The sequence below is a fragment of the Cricetulus griseus genome, assembly GCF_003668045.3.
Source record: "Cricetulus griseus strain 17A/GY chromosome 1 unlocalized genomic scaffold, alternate assembly CriGri-PICRH-1.0 chr1_1, whole genome shotgun sequence".
Lineage (NCBI taxonomy): Eukaryota > Metazoa > Chordata > Mammalia > Rodentia > Cricetidae > Cricetulus > Cricetulus griseus.
Window position 1 is genome coordinate 40,705,515 of NW_023276807.1, and position 20,456 is coordinate 40,725,970.

General features: G+C 39.4%; 1 protein-coding gene across 10 annotated transcripts in view; it reads right to left on the bottom strand.

Moving 5' to 3' along the window:
• Positions 1-4,753: 4,753 nt before the first annotated feature.
• Sorbs2 (sorbin and SH3 domain containing 2) overlaps positions 4,754-20,456 on the bottom strand; it is a 300,238-nt gene continuing 284,535 nt past the window's right edge. For 9 of the 10 annotated variants that reach the window (XM_027391151.2, XM_035452343.1, XM_027391146.2 and 6 more), the window contains 3 exons: positions 12,573-12,622; positions 8,722-8,828; positions 4,754-6,911 (listed from right to left, as the gene is read on the bottom strand). In XM_027391151.2, the coding sequence (XP_027246952.1) occupies positions 6,850-6,911; positions 8,722-8,828; positions 12,573-12,622 (219 nt within the window). In that variant the 3' untranslated portion in view covers positions 4,754-6,849. The remainder of the gene's footprint in view (positions 6,912-8,721; positions 8,829-12,572; positions 12,623-20,456) is intronic. The other variant, XM_027391148.2, reaches the window with a different exon arrangement.

The window sequence follows — 20,456 nt, forward strand, 5'->3', positions numbered from 1 at the left end:
CCCTCTGGAGGCCTTTCTAAACGTTTATTTGTGTTCATGTTGTAAGTAAATGATTAAGCACACAAGATGAAACAAAAGAGAACAAATAGTCTGATCTTTGAGATAAGGGGCTGACTAGAGAACCTGACACAACCTCAGATGAGCTCAAGGTACCTGTTTCCCGATGATTCTTTGCCTCTTCAGCACACAGCCCTTATTTTTTTTTTTTTGTGTGTGTGTGTGTGCATGTACTTGTGTGTTTTCTTAGTGTAGAGGCTCAGGTGTCTTCTTCCTCAGTCACTCTTTACTTTGCTTCACTTCATCATGATTTTTCCTTCGTTCCTTCTTTCCTTCTTTCTTTCTCTCTCCCTCCCCCTCTCTCTGTTTTGAGAATCTCTCACTGAACCTGTAGCCTAGAGCTCACCAACTGGCTAAGCTGCATAAGTTCCAGGGAACCTACCTTCCCAACTTTCAGCACAAAACCATGCTGCCTTGTGAATGCTGGAGATCTGAACTCTGGTCTTCCTCCTTGGGCCCACGATCAATTTACTCACTGAGTCATCTCCATAGCCCTCACTCAGTATGCTCAATATGTCTTTTGTTAGTTATGGAATTATGACTTAGAAATAGGTGTGCTTCTCATTGAGGGCATTGTCATCATGGAAGAAGCATGTGTGAAGTGAATCTTGGTGCAGTAAACAGAATGCCCATGTCCTCTATCAGATTCAATTGTTAAACTCCATTATGATGTTATATGGAAATGGTGCCTTTTTGTAGTTGTGTGGGTAATGGAGTAGAAGTATTAGGAATGGCATTGGTGCCTAATAAGAGGGGAACTGAGAGCTCCCTTCTTCCTTCAAGAAAGGGCACAGAAAGGAAATAGCCATCTATGAGGAGAAGGGTGCTCTCTCAGACATCAAATCTGCTGGCTCTTTGATCTTGGCCTTGGCTCTCCTCTAAGACACTTGGCAGAGATGAATTTTACCTACAGACATCATTTAGTTCCAATTTTGTCATGTCTCTTTACTTACCTTCCCTTTCCTGACTATATGTTCTAGACTCACCTCCAAAATTGGGGAAGATGGCTATTTTCTGCCAGAGGATCTGGGTTTGTCAGTCATTGGGCCAAAGATAGTAACCATGGTTATTGCTATTCGTTCTCCAATTCAGGATTAAAATAACCTGGCCCCATATTATTTATAATACAAATCTCCCTTAAACATCAGAGTTACCCTAGGGAGGAATTTATGATCCTCAATAGTAGAGATAGTTAGCTTGATGATTTGCTGTAGAAGCCTTTCTGTTTATTAGGGGACATTATTGGCATCCTTGGCCTTGTGGGAAGTTGTCAGTATCCTTGGTCTGATGACACACTAAATGACACACTAGTGATGACACTAGAGGACAAGAACATTCCCATTCTGATCACCAAAAGTGTCTTTCTACCTTGCCAAATGTTCCAGGGGAGGGACAAAATGTCCCAAGTGAGATGAACCATGGGAACACATAAAAATGTTTTATTTCTAACTTTTCTATATTATTTTTTTCCAAAATAAGTTGTTATCTGTTCTGGCAGTATTGATTCAGAACTTGTGCCCTTTGTACTTTCCAGGAGGGTTTGGCTGTTATACCCAACTGTTCTGCAGTTTCCACATTTACACAGCTTAATATTTTGGAAATTATTGGAAAGATGTTGGAAAGATGCCCAATGTTTTTAGGGGATGATAAATAGTATTTTATTTTTCTTCATCTTTCCTTCTTCCCTCCTTGGTAAAGTCTTAGGATTCCATTGGGTTTTACATCTAGTTATACCCAAGCAATTCTTGGCCTTGGGAATTTGAGTTGATTATAGTTTCATGAATCCTGGGGATCAAAGATGACTTTTCATCCTTAAAATGCTTTGTTAATGTCAAATTCACTTAATGAACCGACTCTAGAGTCCCACTCAGAGATAGTTGCAGAATATTAAAGAGTGTGTTCAATTTGGCCCCAGAATGTCTGCACATACATGTATCACATTTGATGTACAAACACACACACACACACACACACACACACACACACACACACACACACACACGAAAACTCTGGATAGATAAATTTCAAAGCACAACACTCAAGTGGGATTTATAATGTTTCCTTCTTTGGTGCATTTCTATTTTCTATTTTTTTGTACAAAATGTCTAATGATTGTTAAATTTAAAAAATCAAAAATGCTTGAAGGACTCATCCTTGAGCTCTTGCCTTGAGCTCTTGCAAGACTTGGCACCTGTCTAAGAGTGTTAATAGTAACAAGAGTTTGACTGAAATGGCATTTATTTTTAGAAGACACAAGGATGACTGAGTCACCCATCATATTTTAGGGGGAGGTTGAAACAAGAAACCCCAAAGGAACAGGTGAAGATTTGCTAGGCTGATTTCTGTCTTGTGCTCCAAGTTTTATGGGTCAAGATATATGTATGTGTATGAGCTCAGATGGAACTTTCCTGAGGTCCCGAGGGGCTGAATTTAGCAGTGAACTAAGGCTCTGAGCCCCAGAGACAGTCATCCAGCAGAGAATAACTAGTGTATCCTGGGACTGTGTATATTTAAAAGCTATCCAGTGAGTACTCTGTGTTCCTAGAGCAGGTTGGACTTGCCTGTCTCCAAGTGGCTTGAATACCAAACACTTCCCTGAAACTCCATTGGCTGCTGAGCTGGCTCACAGGCCATGGCCTCCAGAGCCTTGGTAAATCATAACTCACAGATACAGTCACTGTGTATTTCAGAAGCCTGAGTGAGCTTTCCTTGGGGGAGGTACTCTAGTGCTGTATTGGGTGCCCACTCTTTCTCATCACATGTGCATATTAAGATGATGTTAAGGGGAGGTTGCCATAGCAAAGTGTCTGTGAATGGGGAAGGGGAAAGAGTAGATGAGTGGAGATAGTTAATTCTGACTTGTTTGTTTGATCAATGATGTGCTTATCACCAAGGTTGGGTGATACAGAAGGCAACATACAGGCTTGGGGAAGAGATACATCAGGCCCTGAGTCCAACTTCTCCCACATGCCACCACACGTCACACGAAAGAAGTCATTGAGCCTCTCACAGCAGCTCTCAGTGCCTCATCTGTAGAGTGGGCACAACACAGACTTCCTCCTAGTTTGACTGTGAGGATAAGAACATAGACCATGGGTCTGAATGGCTTGATGTGTAGCAGCCACTTAACTTTCCTTTCTTTCTCGTCATTTTCCAGATGTATGGCTAACGATTAGCTTCAGTCACACATTTTCATAAGCCAGTTTCTGTAAAGGGACAGACAGCACTTCAGTAGTGGAACTAGAGGGAAAACCAAGAGTGCCACACCTAAATTTACATTACAAACAGAAAACACATCTCTGCCAGTTTTCATTGATGAATGTAAGAATGTGAGCATAAAAATGATGGGCAATTTTCTAGCATAAGGTCAAATGGAAATAAAGGAATTTGGGAGGAATATCATTTCATTTAATTCAGATAGGGATCCCATCATCAAATTGAGAGCTGCTGTTCTCTGTACAAACCATTCTCAGCTGGTAGGATATCCAATACCAGATAGCAGACTGAATTTGTTCCATAAGCAAGTCCCTACTGTGGGACATTCTATTTCTAAGGTCAATTTCTACTTGGGCTCTGACGCTCATTATTAGTGAGGAGTAAATTATTCGAAAACATAATTGATACATAAACAATCCTTAAAGAGTTACCATCTGGAGAGGAGGCTGAAAAATCCTTTAAATAAATGGACTCTGAGATGTTGCTAGAGTACTTAATCTTTTGAAATCAGACGATTCTATAAATAATTTCCTCCTTTGTGCCCAAAATCTGGAAAAGAGTGGGAAGAAATTATCAGGCCACACAAACTGACCACCTACAAAGAGAGATCTGGCAGTAAGTAGATATGAAAGCACATGGCCGCTTAAACAGATTCTCCCAGCTTTTGAGCAAGTTAAGAACAGAACCCGCTTGTTTCCAGGGATGATGCAGTTAAAGTAGGGCTTAACATGTGATCCATAGATACCAGCATCCCTTCCTGTTAGCCTTCCATTGACCTGGAGGGACAGATTCAGATGTATAGACTTAAGTGACTGACCAGCGCTCAGGTAAAAATAGAACTGCAAAAGTTCTGTGAGGTTTAGTCTTCCCACCACACCTCTCAGTGCAGTGCCTCTCAATAGAGATCTAGAGATAGTCAGAAATTACCCAGCAGAACAGAGGAGACCTGAATGGCTGTTGAGGCAATAAGACTTGCTTAAGAACTGAGGACCTTGAGAGGACCATGCTGTTGATTATTTGACAGGTGTGGATGTGGGTTAGAATAGATGGATGAAGAAGGGACTAAGATAATATTAGAAAGAACCCAAGTACTAGTGGTAACTCTTTGCTATTTGTGTGACAGAAAAGCGTGATCCCTCTGCTTCAGCAGCTTTGAAATTCATCAAGAGACCATTGATGCTAAAGTTCTTTAGGAGAAGTACTTAAAAGTTCCAAGACAGGTGCTCATAAATTACAATATTTGTAACTTCTTGGAAAATGGCCAGATTTGAAGCAGGGGTATTTTGAGATGTCACTTTGGCCAAGGAGCAATATTTAAGTAAAGAAGATTTAGCAAGTGGCCTTTGGTAGTAGATTTTTAAAATTCTCTTCTGAGTTGATGCAAACATGTATTTCTCCGTTTTTGAGTATCAAGAGAACATGGGCTAAATGTTTCAACTTAAAACACAGAGTTTACATAAATGCCAAAGAAAAGTGGAAGTACTTTCAAGCAAAATTTATTATCTACTCAAGAAAAACACAATGACCTTTGCTTGTAAGAATTCAAAGTCAATGACCTGAAAGCCAGGTATGAATATTTTTTTCCTTTTAAAATCAGATACAGAGAGTAGAAACAGCAAATTTTCTTAAATATAACAGGCAACAGAGTTGAAGATTTGTTTTCATAAATGGTGTGAAAAAGTAGTGTTCATTCATCAGCAAAGCTGCGTGTGGCCAACTGATTTCCAATCCCAAGTTTTTCTAATAAAGCTGGCTGTGAACTGGACAGTTAAGTGGGTTTCTCAAAGGTATGTTTTATTCTCCCCCTAATGATGTTCCTCTGTAGCCAGATTTACGCGCATTTTAGATTGGCTACAAAAATATCTTTTCAACTCATAGAATTTTGTGTTGATGCTCTCTTCTAGATTCACAAGATATCATAAGATATCATAAGAAGCATTCTGCTGAAAGAGTTTAAACTCAGTTTAAGTGCAGGATAAAGACCAAATTGGGAAATCCCTGTCTTCTGAACAAGTAAATAGTCTGTACAAAAAAACTCCATATGTACAAAATACTAGAGTCTATATGTTGTGGGAGATCAGGCATTGCTCACAGGAGGGAAGCCATAAAAATTTCTGCCTATAAGGTGCTAAAGATTCAAAGAGGAACAGGTCTTATGCAAATTCATTTGAAATACAAAGCTAAGTTTCAGGGTATGGTGGAACACAGGCACTGCAAATCCATTAAATCTTTCAGGTTTGGTATTGTTTTGTAGAGCTGTTTTGGGGGCAAAAAATACAACCTGAATGATTTAACTATTATATCTAAAAGTGCCTAATTTATTATTTTTAGGAAGTATGTTACACACACCAGAAAAATCAGGCTCAACATATATATTCCTGTCTGCAAATGGAGTCAGGATTCTGGGTTCCATAGAAGAAAAATAATTATTGTAGTAAAAATAAGTGTATTGATCATAATCCTTGCTAAAGCCAGCCTTAACACTCAGGATGCTCCTGAAGTACTCTATAAAATAATGTGGAATTTTTTTACATTTCCATAAATGTACAACACAGCATATGATTTATTTGTCCTTATACAATCGAACGTATAAGTGTACACACAGTGAACCTTACCTATGGGTATTACTTTCATCTCTTTGCCCCTCTTACTAACACTGCTTTTAAGTTTTAACAGATAAATAAACACTAAGAGCTCATTGTCCACGATGCTGATGATTATATTTTAATATAAAATAGCAATGCAAATTTACAACACGATTTGTCCTGCAGTGTGGCTAAACCTTCATGATAGTCATGGTAGTGACCAAGGGATCTTAATTACTCACTGTTTGCACTTCTGATAAGTACACACACACAGAAATTGGGCAGGAAAAGACTCTTATGTGAAAACTTAATGCAATTAACAAAAATCACACCCATCCCAATGAACTTTCCTACTCGTTCTAGATTTTATGATCACTGTGCATAAAACAATATATGAGAAGTGCAGGCAAACAATAGCTGAAGTATAGTTGTCATATAGTGTAAACCAGGGCACTAGGCAAACTTGTGAAAGAAAAATATACTGCCAAGCTTAGGGTGAAAATGCAAACTATAGCATTTCAGAAAACAGTCTTCTGGCTTCCTGAGGACAGAACACCTTCCAGAGAGGTGGGAATAGAGCCACGAGACCAGAAAGCCTCTGGAGAGTCCCCTTTCTTTCTTTTCTTGTTTCTTCCTTCCTCCCTTTTTCTTTCTTTCTTTCTTTCTTTCTTTCTTTCTTTCTTTCTTTCTTTCTTTCTGCCTCAACTATTCCACTTTTTAAAATTATGATGACTTTCATTCTTATTCCATATCACAGACATTTAAAAGTTCAGGGCAGAAAGCAGGAAACTGCATTTATGAGGGTGTAAATTTGCCACATTTCCCTGAAGCTCCCAGCGGCAGTCACTGCTGGTGATCTGGTGGCAGCAGGTGGAGATGGAGATGGCCTGTGGAAACCATAAGGCAAGACAGCAACAGGCCTGCGGGGACATTTCAGGTGAGTTCTGCAGATGTGTTGTTGAAATGTGGAGTAAATAAGGAGGAAGGTGATTCACAGCCTCTTGACATAGTTTCCGGGAAAGGTACCAAAGAATTTGGTTCTTCTTGAGGTTCCTGAAAACAGAAGCAATAAATGAAAAGGTGTGTAACAGCAATGTCAGAATGTCAGGTACTATGTCTGCTCGAAGACTTCTGTCTACAAGGGTTCACACCAAGGGAGCAAGCCCTAAATAGTTTGGGAAGGGAATATAGAAAACTCACTTGATGACAATAGAAGGAGAAAGCAGGAAATTTAAGTGTCCTGCCTGATGTCATCATTGTTTCATTTGCATAAGTGATACATATTCATCACATGGAGCTAAATGGGGAAGTCCAGCCTCCCAGTCTAGAGAGAAAGACAATTGTGCAGAGGGATGGGTGGTAGGACTCAGATCACCACGAAGACAGAAAAGGAGTAAGAGATAACTGTGGGGCTTGCAATGGGACAAGATGACTGATGAGCAAGGGATATACATAAGAGTTAAGGATTGATTCAGGAGCAGGAGGCCCCATCTGCAGTGCCACACGGCCACTCCATGGGACACTGCCAATATCACAAGTGCTCTAATCTCATGCTCAGTGCTACCTCACTTACTACAAAGGCACTGTTATGCTTCTTAACAAAATACATAATTCTGAGCAAGTTAAAAAATTCTAAATTTTTAAAAAGTAGAAGATTGGCTACTGCTTGTGCGGGCGTGTGGAATGGAGTTCAAACACTGAAAATGATTTCTAACATGGACAGTTAAACCAAGTGCGTGCATGGCTATTCTCACAGCCCCCCTTGGTTTCATATGCCCCAATTCTTCAGATGCTTTCTGTAAAGTCTGTATAAAAATTATTTTGTGTTTTAGTGTAGTAGATTGGGTGGGGCCTCTGAAATTTCATTTCTCATTAACCTTCTATAACTTACTGGTTTGTTTGCAACCCCTGAAAACCATATATGTAAACCACTTCTCTTCTTTTTGTGGGGATTAATAGAAATTATAGAACCTAAGGCATGTGTCTCCTACCTGGCTGAAGTTCTTTTATTATCTCACTACTGCTGGGCTAGTACAGAGAAAGATTTCATTCCCACATTTTTATTTTTAAAAATTTTATGAGTATGGGTGTTTTCCCTGAATGTATGTTTATGCTCCACCTGTGCATAGTGGTTATGGAGGTTAGAACGTGTGTTAGATGCCTCTAGAACTGGAGTCATAGACAGTTAATGGAACCCAGATCATCTTAACTGTCTCCAGCCTCCCCAGCTCTTCCCCACACTTTTGCTTGTCACCTCTTTTCTTTGTGTCTGGGTGTATACATTTGTCTACCAATATTTTCTGAGAAGACCGAATGTTGTTTCCTCCTCTTGCTCATCTCTTCCTCCCCATCTCTTTTCGTGCTGGGGACTGGACAGTTGAGCAGTGGGGGATGTTAAGCATGTACTCCATGGCTGAGCTTTCAGTCTCTAAGATGGTAACTCTGCTTTTGAAGTGGCAACAAAGTTAGTTCTTCCTTCTCCTAACTGAAGCTGAGGAGGATCCCTAGACTTTTAGGATTGGCTACATGAGTTCTAGCAAAAATTTCATCTTGTTCCCCTTCAAATGACATTTCCCCTGTTGACAGCTAACATTTTCCATCAAACAGAGCAAAGGTGTGTTTTTGTAATTGTTATTGTGACATCATAGCCATAGCTAATTGGTGCTATTTAAAGAAATTTTCCTGGTTGGGTTGAAGTAAAACTAGCAGAAAATCACATATATGCATAGCAATAAATGCTACAATTCATTAAAAGCAACGGCTTTGGGACAGATAGTACAGAATGAATTCAAAGAGAGATTGACTTTCTCAGTGAACTATGCAAGTGAGCAAATTTGAACAAACAGAATAAATGAGCACATACCCACGAACCATCCGTCATCGCACTTCTCCATCACATCAACAACGTCACTTTCTCTGAGTTCCAGCTCATCTTCATTCCTAGGAGTATAGTTATACAGAGCCTGAAACCTTAAACAGGACAAATGGGCATGTTTAATTTACTTCATATCTTCATGAAGTTATAGAAGTTAGTATAACACTCATTTCATCTCTAACATTTCTATTATTAATATGCCTTGTTAGCAATGTTAAGTCTTGGATAAACAAGTAAATTCAATGGAAACATTTAGAATCTCATGGGAATCACCCAACTTTAATAACATTTCAAAACCTACAATGAAAAATATTCAGGGAAGATTATAATTTTTATGAGTTGGGCAATACCATTTTGATATTAGTAGGTTAGATCTGCATTTAAATTGTCTAGACATATAACATTTGTCATCTGGGTGCTACATAAGAAGATAAAATAAATGGTATTTGTATTATACAGCCCATTATGAGGGATTGCAGAGTTAGCTAGCCATAACCATAAATAAATAATGAAGGCTTGGAAATGGAAATCTCAAATGATTCTAAATTGGGTTGTACAAAATATTTCACACACGTACACATTTTGTAAATGATGTGGGGATTATTACAAAAAGAAACTATGCATTTATCATAGGAAATCCTTTAAAGAAGATTAGCTTTACAATAGGAATCAGGTTTTGAGATGTGAAGACTTCATGCAATTCACCTATGACCTTGAGTCATAGGTGAGGCTTTATGCATGTCCATCCATGACCTGGCCCAACTAGTGGATCATACACACATAAAAATGTGTCTGGGAAAAGAAACTGTGCTTGAGTTAAAAGTCTTCTGTGAAATCATCATTGAGAGAAAGAATTACTGAAAGGATGTCACTGTTTTTTCTTGTCGGAACTCTTTGATAGAGAGATGGTGACATTGATCTGTAATATGTTTGAATACTGACTCTTTGACATTGACTTTTATTACTATTAAGTTTTGTGGTTATCAACATGGACCAGCACTTGAGAAAGTAAAGACTGACATTTTGGAGGCTAAGAAGGCCAGGAAGAATTTGATATGCAGTTAATGGAAAATTTTCATGATATCACTTATCTGTCATTGGTATAGTCAGAGGATTAAAAGGAGTGGTAATTTTTTCTATTGCTTTTTATAACTGTCATATAATTGTGCTAATCTAAGAAAACATTAATAACATTCTGGGGCACTTTGGATTTATTTTAGGCCACCATTAAAAAAATAGGTAATACTGAATTCTACTTTGGAAAAGAATGCTTTATTTCTAATTACTTTATCAAGTTAGAAAAATCATATTTTGTAGAATATTCTGGTACTTGAATTAAAACATTGTGCTGTAAATGTGCAACAACTTCATTGGCTCCCTTTCTGTTCTTGAGTGTCTCCTGATCATGGGATACAGATAAAGTTGGCTTCCAGGAGTTGTAGGAAAGAGCTTTGCCTTTCTGAAAAAACCATCATCATCTCTAGCTTGCCTCCCCAACCTCCAAATCCCCACATTAGAGAATTCTTCTCTAGTTAATAATGTTCCCTTCTAGTGGACAATTTTATCCATTTATAATCTTTGCACCCTTTGCAGTCCTCTGACATCTTTTTGTTAGGAGAGGCTTCAGCTTCTGGTCATTGATAGAAACAGAGACAGACCCAAGAAGAGGTGGCAAATAAGACTGGTAGGGGCCACCTCACCAGGATGTTTGCTTGGAGCCAACCTTAGGAGAAGAGGAAAGCCATTTTGTTGTTTGTGTGTTGGTTAGCACCTGAGGCTGTTGGTGACAGAAATGGAATTTCAACAAGACCCCTTGTCCCTTCTGGAGCTTGAGGGAGATGGTCAGACCTGGTTGCTATGCTGATGGATGCACTCTGCAGTCTCTTTGGGATTCTCTGAACTTCTCAGTCTCTAGCCCATTTAAGGCCAAACTCCAGGTGCTTGAAGACTCTGAGGGTCCTCAGAACTAACAAACCTGAATTGGCATAGACTCCCAGCTTATTTTCATAGAATGAAAGCCAAGTACACTCTTGTCAGAATTTATTTACCATAGTGGTTTAATTAGATCACACCAAAAAAGTTTTTATGGAAATACTTCCTGGAAATACTTTTACCTCTGCTGGTTCTCAAAATCAGTGTTGTATGACAGGAAATGTAGCCCAATTAAATAAAAAAAATGCTGCTTTGAAATATGTTGGCAAATGATGATGTGGTAGTGGGGTCAAGATGGCCTCAGCCATAAATTTGTCACTTAAGAAATGCTGAGCCAAACTCAAAACTATTAGCAAGATGGCTTAGGTTTCTACTTTTCTTTACAAAGTATTTTTCTAAATGTATGTGATGAGCTAACCTCCTATAATCCCTCTAATTAAGGCAGCAATGAAACATAAATTTGATAAAGGGTAAGATCTAAAGCAAGGCTTGGAAGTGTGTTTTTCCTACCTGTGGGCTCTGTGATATTAGAATAGCCCAATGACGATAGCTGCCTATAACACAACAAAGGACAACAGAACACAACTTGTGTTGCTTAATAGAACATGCTTGCTTAATAGAACATGCTAGCAACGTCATCACCCTAAACAGCTCTGGAGTGTATTTTTTTGTGATTTAATCCCATCATTCTTTGCACATGTAAAGGAGCAACAGAAGCATTATTGCAAGTCATTTTAAAATTTTTCCAGTTAGGTGAGGTTTGCCAATGATTATTACTTCTAGTCTGTTTGGGATAAAGACGTCTTCATAAGAACACCTTCCTGGCCACACTGTGCAAGAGGCACATTCAGAGAGTGATGCGTTCTGAAGAGCATATTCTTAACCCAAGGAGGGGCTCTTTTGTGCTGAAAACACCATTTCCACACCAAGCCTGCCCACAAAGGAGAGTCTTGGTCAGCATGTTTCTAACTGAGAGAGCAGAGTTTGGGCAGAAGGCTCAGTCAGATGCACAGAGAAAGGCTGAGGACACTGGCCATGGCTTCCAGAGGTCTCTTTTGACTCAGCATAGGCAGGAGCCAATAGGAAGTGGATAACCTCTGAGTATCTATTGTAAACGGGGCCAGAGAAAGACAAATGGGGCTCTTAAAGGCAACGTGTGATGCCTGTAGGTTGGTTTTATGTATGTATCAGGAACATTCAAAAAAGTTCATTCTCTGTGTGGTGGAAATTATATCACGTATCTGAACAGTAGGGAGTGTTTTAATACTGCTATTTTCAAAAGACATTTTGAAGCATGGGTTATAATTTTGGAATTATACTACTAAGGTAGAGCTTAGGCATACCTTTGAAGTTTTCAAATAGGTGGAAAAGCAAAATTAGGGCATGGGTTGGTTGTCTGTCGTTAAAGTTGTGGTTACTAGTTACACAGCCAGTGGATGAAGAGATGGATTTATAAATTGTAGGAGTCACTACAACATTGGAAGGTTTCCCTTTGTTATTTATTCATTTTATGTGTATACATGTTTTGTTTGCATGTATCTATCTGTGCCCTATGAGTGTCTGAAACCCACAGAGGATAGGAGAGGCTGTTGGGTCTCCTGGAACTGGAGTTACAGATGGTTGTGAGCCCCCATGTGGATGCAGAGCATTGAACTTAGGTCCCCTGGGAGAGTAGCCAGTGCTCTTAACCATGGAGCCATCTCTCCAGTCCTTTTGTTTTCCTTCGTGCATTAGAGTCTGATCTCATTGATAAAGCAGAACAGTGTGATCTCTTGTGCTGGACACCTCATGTTCACTGTTCGATCCCTCTTACTTACAAAGTCCTACTGTCCTCTGTCAGGTACATCTGTTATATGTCTTGTGGGTCAAGGTTAGTCTTGGATTTAGAAGAGAAGAAGAGTACTTACGGTTCACCCCCACCTTGAATGTTGTCATGAGTGAACGCAGGACGATGTGGCTGAAACGAAATGATTTTCAATGTTACCAGTGTCTGAATCGGTATAGTTAACAGGCAATTTGGGTAGTAGCATGATACTTTTCTTGACATTTAATACTTCCTGCTGTAAAAAACCAAGAGGAAGGAAAAACAATCCACCAAATAAAGGGTTTCTGTACGCTTAATAATTAAGTATTTTGAAAGGGTGCTTTCAACAGAATACCCAAGGTTTGAACTTTTGAACACATCTACAATCTGGTCTCTTCACGCTTTAAGGGCAAGTTGAGTCCCATTGATTTTTCCAAGATCAGGAATATGGCAAGAAGGAGGACATTGAATCATAGGGGCAGGGAGGCTGGACCCCTTCATTCAACCTCATTCTCCAGCACACTCTCTCACTTAGGCAAGCAGGAGGAAGCCACATCTAGCAATAACCACATTCGCTCTTAGCTTTTCCTTCACAGACGACATTGGCACATATGGTACAGATGAAAAGGTCAGTAGCCAGACATCCCATGCTGCATTTGAATTTCAATTCTCTGCTCTCAATGGGATAAAGGTTGGGGGAGGAAAGCACATGCAGTTTTCAAAAGGGAAGACAGAGAACTTCAAGAAGACTGCAACGGACAATTTCCAGGTAACATATAATGCTTTACCTTAGAAGAGAAATATTGGTAGAAATCCCCAGTGCACTGAACTCTCAAAAGAGTTTCCTTTCTTTTTAAACTAAGCATCAAGACCAGTATCTGTAATAGATACTTATAATATTGGAAATGACGAGCCTTAGCATCCTGCATAGCCACACAAATACTTCAGAGAATGAAATTGAACACATTTGTCGAATATGGAAACGCAGTGTGATTTACATTGATCATCTGCATGTTACGTTTTCTGGAAATTGATACATTTGACCCAGTCACATTTCAATCACTTTCTGCTAAATGATAGCTACCTGCTGACAAGTCAGACCTGGGCTCTGATAATGGAATTTAATTGTATTAGTGCAATGTCTTCAGAGTCCGGATCAGAGCTTGGATACACATAATGAGAACCTAGAAAGATTTCCCCTGAAATTTTTCATAGAAACTTCTGGTTCAAGCATGGACAGGGAGCCCTGGGGCTCCCTTCAGGATGAGTCTGTTAATCAGGCCCCTTCCTAAATTTATCTCCCACCTCTAATCCACATTGTCTATTTAGTGCAAATTAAGTATTTTCACCACTGAAACTTGAAGCTTTAAACCTTGAAGCTTTAAACCTATTAATTGGTAGCATTTGTTAACAGTATTCCTAGAGTTTTTTTCAACATCTATGTCTGCATAGAATACACAAATTTAAACCTAAAGAATAGATAAGCATTATTGGCCAGATGGATGATTTATTCCTATAAATGGGTATAAAATTCCTAATGGTACCTAAAATTATAAAGTGATGTTATTAAATATAAAATATTGAAAGTGTAAACTATAGTATTTTTAAGAATAATGAATACTAAGCTGGGTATGGTGGTAGAGGTGGGCATATCTTAGTGAGTTTAAGGCCAGTCTACAAGGACTAGATAGGGAGTGCCTGTGTAAAAAAAATAATAATGAAGACCAAACCATTCTCTAGGCATTTTCTGAGCTTTTTAATTAAAGAATTTATTAATCAGTTTAAATATATGAAGAAACAAGTATAAGTCATCCATTTGTATGTGTTGCCTTCCCAGTTTCTTTAAAGATTGAATACCACTTCAAGCCACCCCATTAGTTAACTTAAAGCAATCTACAATTTGAAGGTTATAGTCCATTATTTAACTTATCATCAGAATCTTACTCAGTGCCTTTGATTCTCTAGCCTCCAAAATTATTGAAATGAATTGTCTCCTTGACGATTAGGAAAGCTGGCATATAGCTCTAAGTGTGCGGGTCACTTAATTCTGGGTGTGTGTGTGTGTGAGCCAGCAGTTTCCTAGCTTTTCATCATCTTTCAAAACATCTTTCTCCTTGCTTCACACCCTCCAAACCTTGCCCTCCCTTTCCCTCCTGAATCATTAATTTTCCCCATAGTATTTGCATTCTCAGGTCAGAATATAATCCCTTTATTACAGAGAAGGTGTATATCTCATAAAATCGTGACTTTTGAAAACATTTCAAAGCCCTTCTATAACAGGAATCGTCCTTGGAGGAACTGATAACTAGTGGCCTGTTTCTGAGAAACGTTGTGTAATCTCAGTATTGGAGTTAATATGTTTTACGAGGTCTTGGCCACTAGAGGAATATTAGCGTTAATGGTCACTTATGAATGTGCATTTATTGCTGTTTGGGGCACTGTCTGCTATCGACCCTTGGACATTCATTTCAGATTCCTCATCCTAACATCAGAGCGTGAGATGAAAGCAAATCCTGCCCCCTCGTGGAGCCCATAAAACAATAGATACTTCATCTGCTAACTTTCCTTTGCCATGTAAAGATTCCTCTCGTCAAACTTACACACCAAGTAGTCGGAAAATTACTTCTTATTGTGTATCTTAGTCATGTGAAGACCACAGTGGCAACAATTCAACCTAACTTTGCATGTTAGTTAAACCCGAAACATAAAGACATTGGATAGTTACTATGGCAAATGACAAAAAGGGATGATAGGACAATTTTGATTAGCCCCACATTGAATGAAGTATTGTGATGGACTAGACGGACTAACTTGGTTAAAGTCAGCATCTGTATTTTGTCCTTAGTAAGCATGTTTGTGGTTCCTATGGGTATTCAAGCAAAGAGCTTCCAATTGCTGTCTTTGCTACTGTGTTTGCATTCCACTGACACCTAATGGTAAGCAGTGGCAGTAACACGTTAAAAGTTGTTTTTGCCTTTGGTTGACTCTGGTCAAATTCCTTCAGTGTTGATAAATTGTGGAAGGATATCCTGAAGCCCACTGTTTTTCCTACCATGCTCTTCACTTTCCCTCATTCTCAATTCTCAAAAGAAATGACTCGTTAGCCACCACTAACACTAACTTGTTAGTGTTTTAGGTCTATGCTCATTTCTATTTTAACGGCTCAGGCATTTCTATCCTGCATAGTGTCTCAGTACAGCTGAGGTAAATATAGAACAACATACACTTACAGCATTTGGAGAGGTGGACACAAACTGTGAGTATAAGAAGGCAGCTTTCAAGTTAACAGGTAGCCATTACCATATGGGACATTCTGAGCAAGAATTATACTATGATTATATTTCCTTGGTGAATCTTCAGCATTCAGTAAAATTCTGAAAATCCGATGATGCATAATGCTATTTTCATACCCTAATCATTCAACCTTTTTCTTTTGTTTTCTCTTTTTGGTGTCACTGTGTGTATTAACTGTATGAAAACAGTGGTTTCATTAAGAAATTTCCATAAGTATATATTACTTGATTTTTTTCTTTTTAAATGATTGTAAACTGGATACAATGTAAAAATGGATACAAAAGAGGCAGGTTTTAAACACACACTATTTTTCACAGCCAGGAACAATCATAAAATCTTACCTATAATGAAGCTGGTTGGAAATCTACCCTAGAATCTGGGATCATCAGACTACATACACTACTGCAGATGAAAGTTAAAAGGCCAAGTATTTATTTATACTTCTCTCAACCTATCCCAGAAGATTTAGCTATATGTTAGAGGATTCTTTGGAATGTGGAACAGTCTCTGCAAGCATCACAAGCTGTTACTGGTTTCCCAAGTCATTTTTGCTTAGAAAACATTAGTTATTGTACATATCAGCCAGAATTAGCTGGCTGTGACTCCAGTAACTAACAATCCCATGCTTATGCTTATTGGCTATTTTCCCTCTGAAATTATGAAGGTGAAACACAACTCTACATAAATCAAAAGAAAAGAACTTCCTGCCCCTCAAACACATTTATAAGATGGAAATATGGACAACAACAACAACAAAACCCCTCAGAGTGACGCAAAGTATGTCATCTTACCCATGGGAGCTTCTGGATGAGATCCATCATTTTTTGTAAAACTAACTTACTCTGTCTGTCCCTGTCTGCTCTCTCTCTTCCTTCCACCCCTAAGTTTATGTGTCAGCTCTGGAAGAGGCTGTTCAGTAGAGACTTAAGGATCTCTACAACAAACTGACATTTCCCTCTCCCTAAAGCAATGCAAGTCTTCTTCAACAATAAAAGTCTGACTATGCAAAGCAGCAAGCGCAAGATGCCTTACATATAAAACACTGTCTGCATTTATGAAATGGAAAGAAGAACACTAAAAATTAAGCCTGGAGAACTGGAAATGCAGGGCATAGCTGTGTGGCAGGCTGGCCAGCCAAAGCTAAATCAGGGTCCATTAACTTAGACATGGTGAAAGGAGCCCTGAGGTATGCATAGATGGAAATCCCCAAATTCCTTGGCTGCCTTCCCCCAGTGCTTGAGGTGCCATTTAGAAACTATCCGTTCTCAAGTTCTGCAGATGTTACAGGACTGGATAGTTAAAGCTGGGGGGATCAGTGGGGGCAACTGACCTCAAAGCTCGGTCAAAGTTGTGGGGGAATTGTGAGCAGGCAGACTCCAGAGAGCCGTGTTACAGGAGGCAGTGTGGAGAGAATGTGGCATGTATCTCCTGAGCAACAGAGTCTTTTGAAATGGCTCACAATTGAAAACAAATCCATAGCAACCAAGAGACATTGGAGCTCTGTAGACCAGTAGCAGCACTTTAGTTCTCCACACTGAAAACAGTGACTGGAAAACAACACTTGAATATGAAAAGGAGACAGATGGAGAAAGCATACACATTGCATTCTTGTCTGTGTAGTGAAGCATTTGACAGTGTCACTTTGGAGTTGAGAAACTTGACACATACAACAGGGATGCACACAGCCTATGGCTCCTCAGTTACTGGTCATTACACCTCAGGGGACTCCTCCTCAGCCTCACTTTACTGCCCAATCACATCAAAGTCACCTAAGGAAGAGGCACGGTGGCCAGGATGACTGCAGCAGGTTGGGGTGTCCGACCCTACCCTGTGGGAACTCCTGACAGGTGAACTGCAGGGCCTCTTAGACATCACTGGGCTACGAGGTGGCTTACCCGGGACAAATGTCTTGCTTTGTAAATCAGCCTAGAAAAGCCATAAGAAGTGGGTTAGTTCTCATCTTCCTTATGTGGCCTGCAGGAGGAACCCTCTTGGTTGGCTGTTTTCCATGCACACACAGCATGCCAAGCTCATGACTTAGTAGCCCAGCAGGGAGGGTGAATAGTCTGCATACAGCTGCTCTGTCTGCTCCATGCAGCTTCCACCCTCTGGGCTCAGCTGCCACTCTGGTAGGGGACTCACAGTGAAGCAAAGATGTGCAGAGGGAAGCTGGCAGGATAATGTGTCTGAATGTAATGTAGGTGGCTAAGAACACACATCAGAAATATTACCTCCTTATTAGGAGAATGCTTAATAACTGCATCCAAAACACTCGTCAGCCTGTTTGTTTTCTTGTATTCACCAAGTGGCAAGCAGTAATAAACAAGGTGAGATAACAGAAAACTTGGCCTAATGCCTATCAAGTTCTATGGAAAGCATTAGGCTTTTTAGAGGTAACAATGTTCCAACAAAGTTTCTAAGAACTTTGACATGAGTTTGCTTTATTTTCCTTTCCAGGGCACTCAGGACCTAGCAATGCAGGGTCTAGAATTTGACTAGAATTAAGATAACACTGGTAAGACTAAAAGTACTTTTGAGTAAAAGACTGTAGCTCTAGCTTATACTAAATTTCATGGTCATTAGTGGTTACAATCTTAGTCTCTTGGGATGCTATAGGGTTGTCATGGTTATCTGAGGCTGTGGAAGAGGGTGTTTGATGCTCCCCTGTATCCATCCCTGTTTTTGTCTTCACTCATGCACATGGCTATTGAGAGTAGACCACTGTTCCTAAACTTGCTTGTATCTAGCTATGCTCATGGAGCATTTCTGAAAGAGGAAACAGCCTATATTGAGACTGTCCAGGTTTCTGATACCTGTGGAACCACCGTGCTAGCATGGGATGTGTGCTCTCTCCCTCCCTCTCTCTCTCTCCCTCATTCATGTGAGATAAAGAACAGTTGATATGGGTTAATAAAATGTCATTATAATGATTTTAGGTATACTATTATATGCCTATTAGAACATTATTTTTCTTTTGTGTCAGTGCTGCCTTTCCTTGTAATAAACGTGAGATCAGAGACCAAATCAGCTTGTTTTTACATTTATAAGCACAGATGTGTTTGGTCAACTTATACTCTTCTTATGAGCATGAAATAGATTTACAGGGCTTAGAAAACTCAGTGGGGTATTAATGTACAACGTTTGTTCCTAAATATGAGAGAAATACAAGAGACAAAAGTTTGCTTTCCTGAAACTGGTCATTTCATGTAGATATTAAAATATTCTTATTGTGAACCCTTCTAGACACATTGATCCCAGAAGACTATATGAAATGATCCTGGCTCTCATGATAGAGAAAAACGTCTTTAAATTTTAGTTTTTCCCTTGTTACTATAATGATGAGCTCAACATCTCTTTAAGTTGGAGAGGTAAGATTCTAGAGCAGTAGTTCTAACCCTGTGGGTCACGACCCCTTTAGGAGTTACACATCAGAGAGCCTGCATATCAGATATTTACCTTGCAATTTAGAACATTAGGAAAATTACAGTTATGAAGTAGCAATGAAAATAATTTTATGGTTGGAGGTCACCACCACATGAAGAAATTTATTAAAGTGTTACAGCATTGGGAAGGTTGAGAACCACTGTTCTAGAAGTACTTTCTCATGTACTGATTAAGCTTTATAGTGACTTTTAAAAATACAGCCACAGAAAGAGGAGTAAAAGTCACTTGTTAGCCTTAGACACGATCTAAAGTAGCATTATAGTTCTTAGAAGGTTTTATAATTATGTTTTGCTAGCTAAGGTGAGAACTCAAGAGTGGAGAAAAACTGGTCCTTAAGGTATGTTATTCTTTCCTCCCAAGATTTCTTTCTGTACCTAGGGTAGCATCACATAGAGGGCCTGTGTCATTCGATGGTGATGGAGATTCTGAAGACTATTGAGGATGCTGGATGTAGGACTGGTGCTTACCGATACTGAAATGTGGCTATGTCAGAGCCTTACCTCCTTCTTTATCTATAGAGACCCTTGCATCACTTTCAAAAGATGAGACCTGAGGATGAGCTGTTGAAGTCTGAAGGGCAAGATTTTGGGAACACTCTCATTCTAGATTCAAAACTTTCCTATGATAGATTGATTTCATCTTGGCTCATCAATATCATTTCCTAAGACTAATCATTCATTTAAAAGTGGTATCCTGGGGAAAGTTAAGTACCAGCTGGGCTGCTGGACTGCACTGTAAGTATCAGAGATGGGTGCTTTGTGGGCAGCACCAAAGAATCATCCTTGGGTGTATGCTGTGGGAGAGGGGTTTCTAGACAAGTACTGTTGAGGACCTCCCGATCTTAGGCTCTGTGAACTGGCTGATGGGAGGCATCATGTCTACTGAGAAGTGATTGGAGTTGGCAGGCACTGAGCTTATGCCTCTGAATGTGATGGCTCCCAAGATGACTTGAAGCTTAAGACAGAATCTGATGGTTACCTTTGATTATGACGTAAGTTTTAGGTTTTCCTTCACAATATGGATATAGTTGCTATGTGGATTTGTCTCATAAATTTTGGGACGGAGGCCATGCTGATGATGTTAAAAGTTAGCAGTCACAATTTGCATAACTTTTTAGATCTTGTAAGACAGCATGAGTCTCAATGCATACATCTACTGAACATGCAATCAAGTGAAGCACACTCAAGATGCAGTTACCTTTGATTCTGGTGAACTTATCTCCTGTTGATGTGGGTATGTGGGGAGGAGA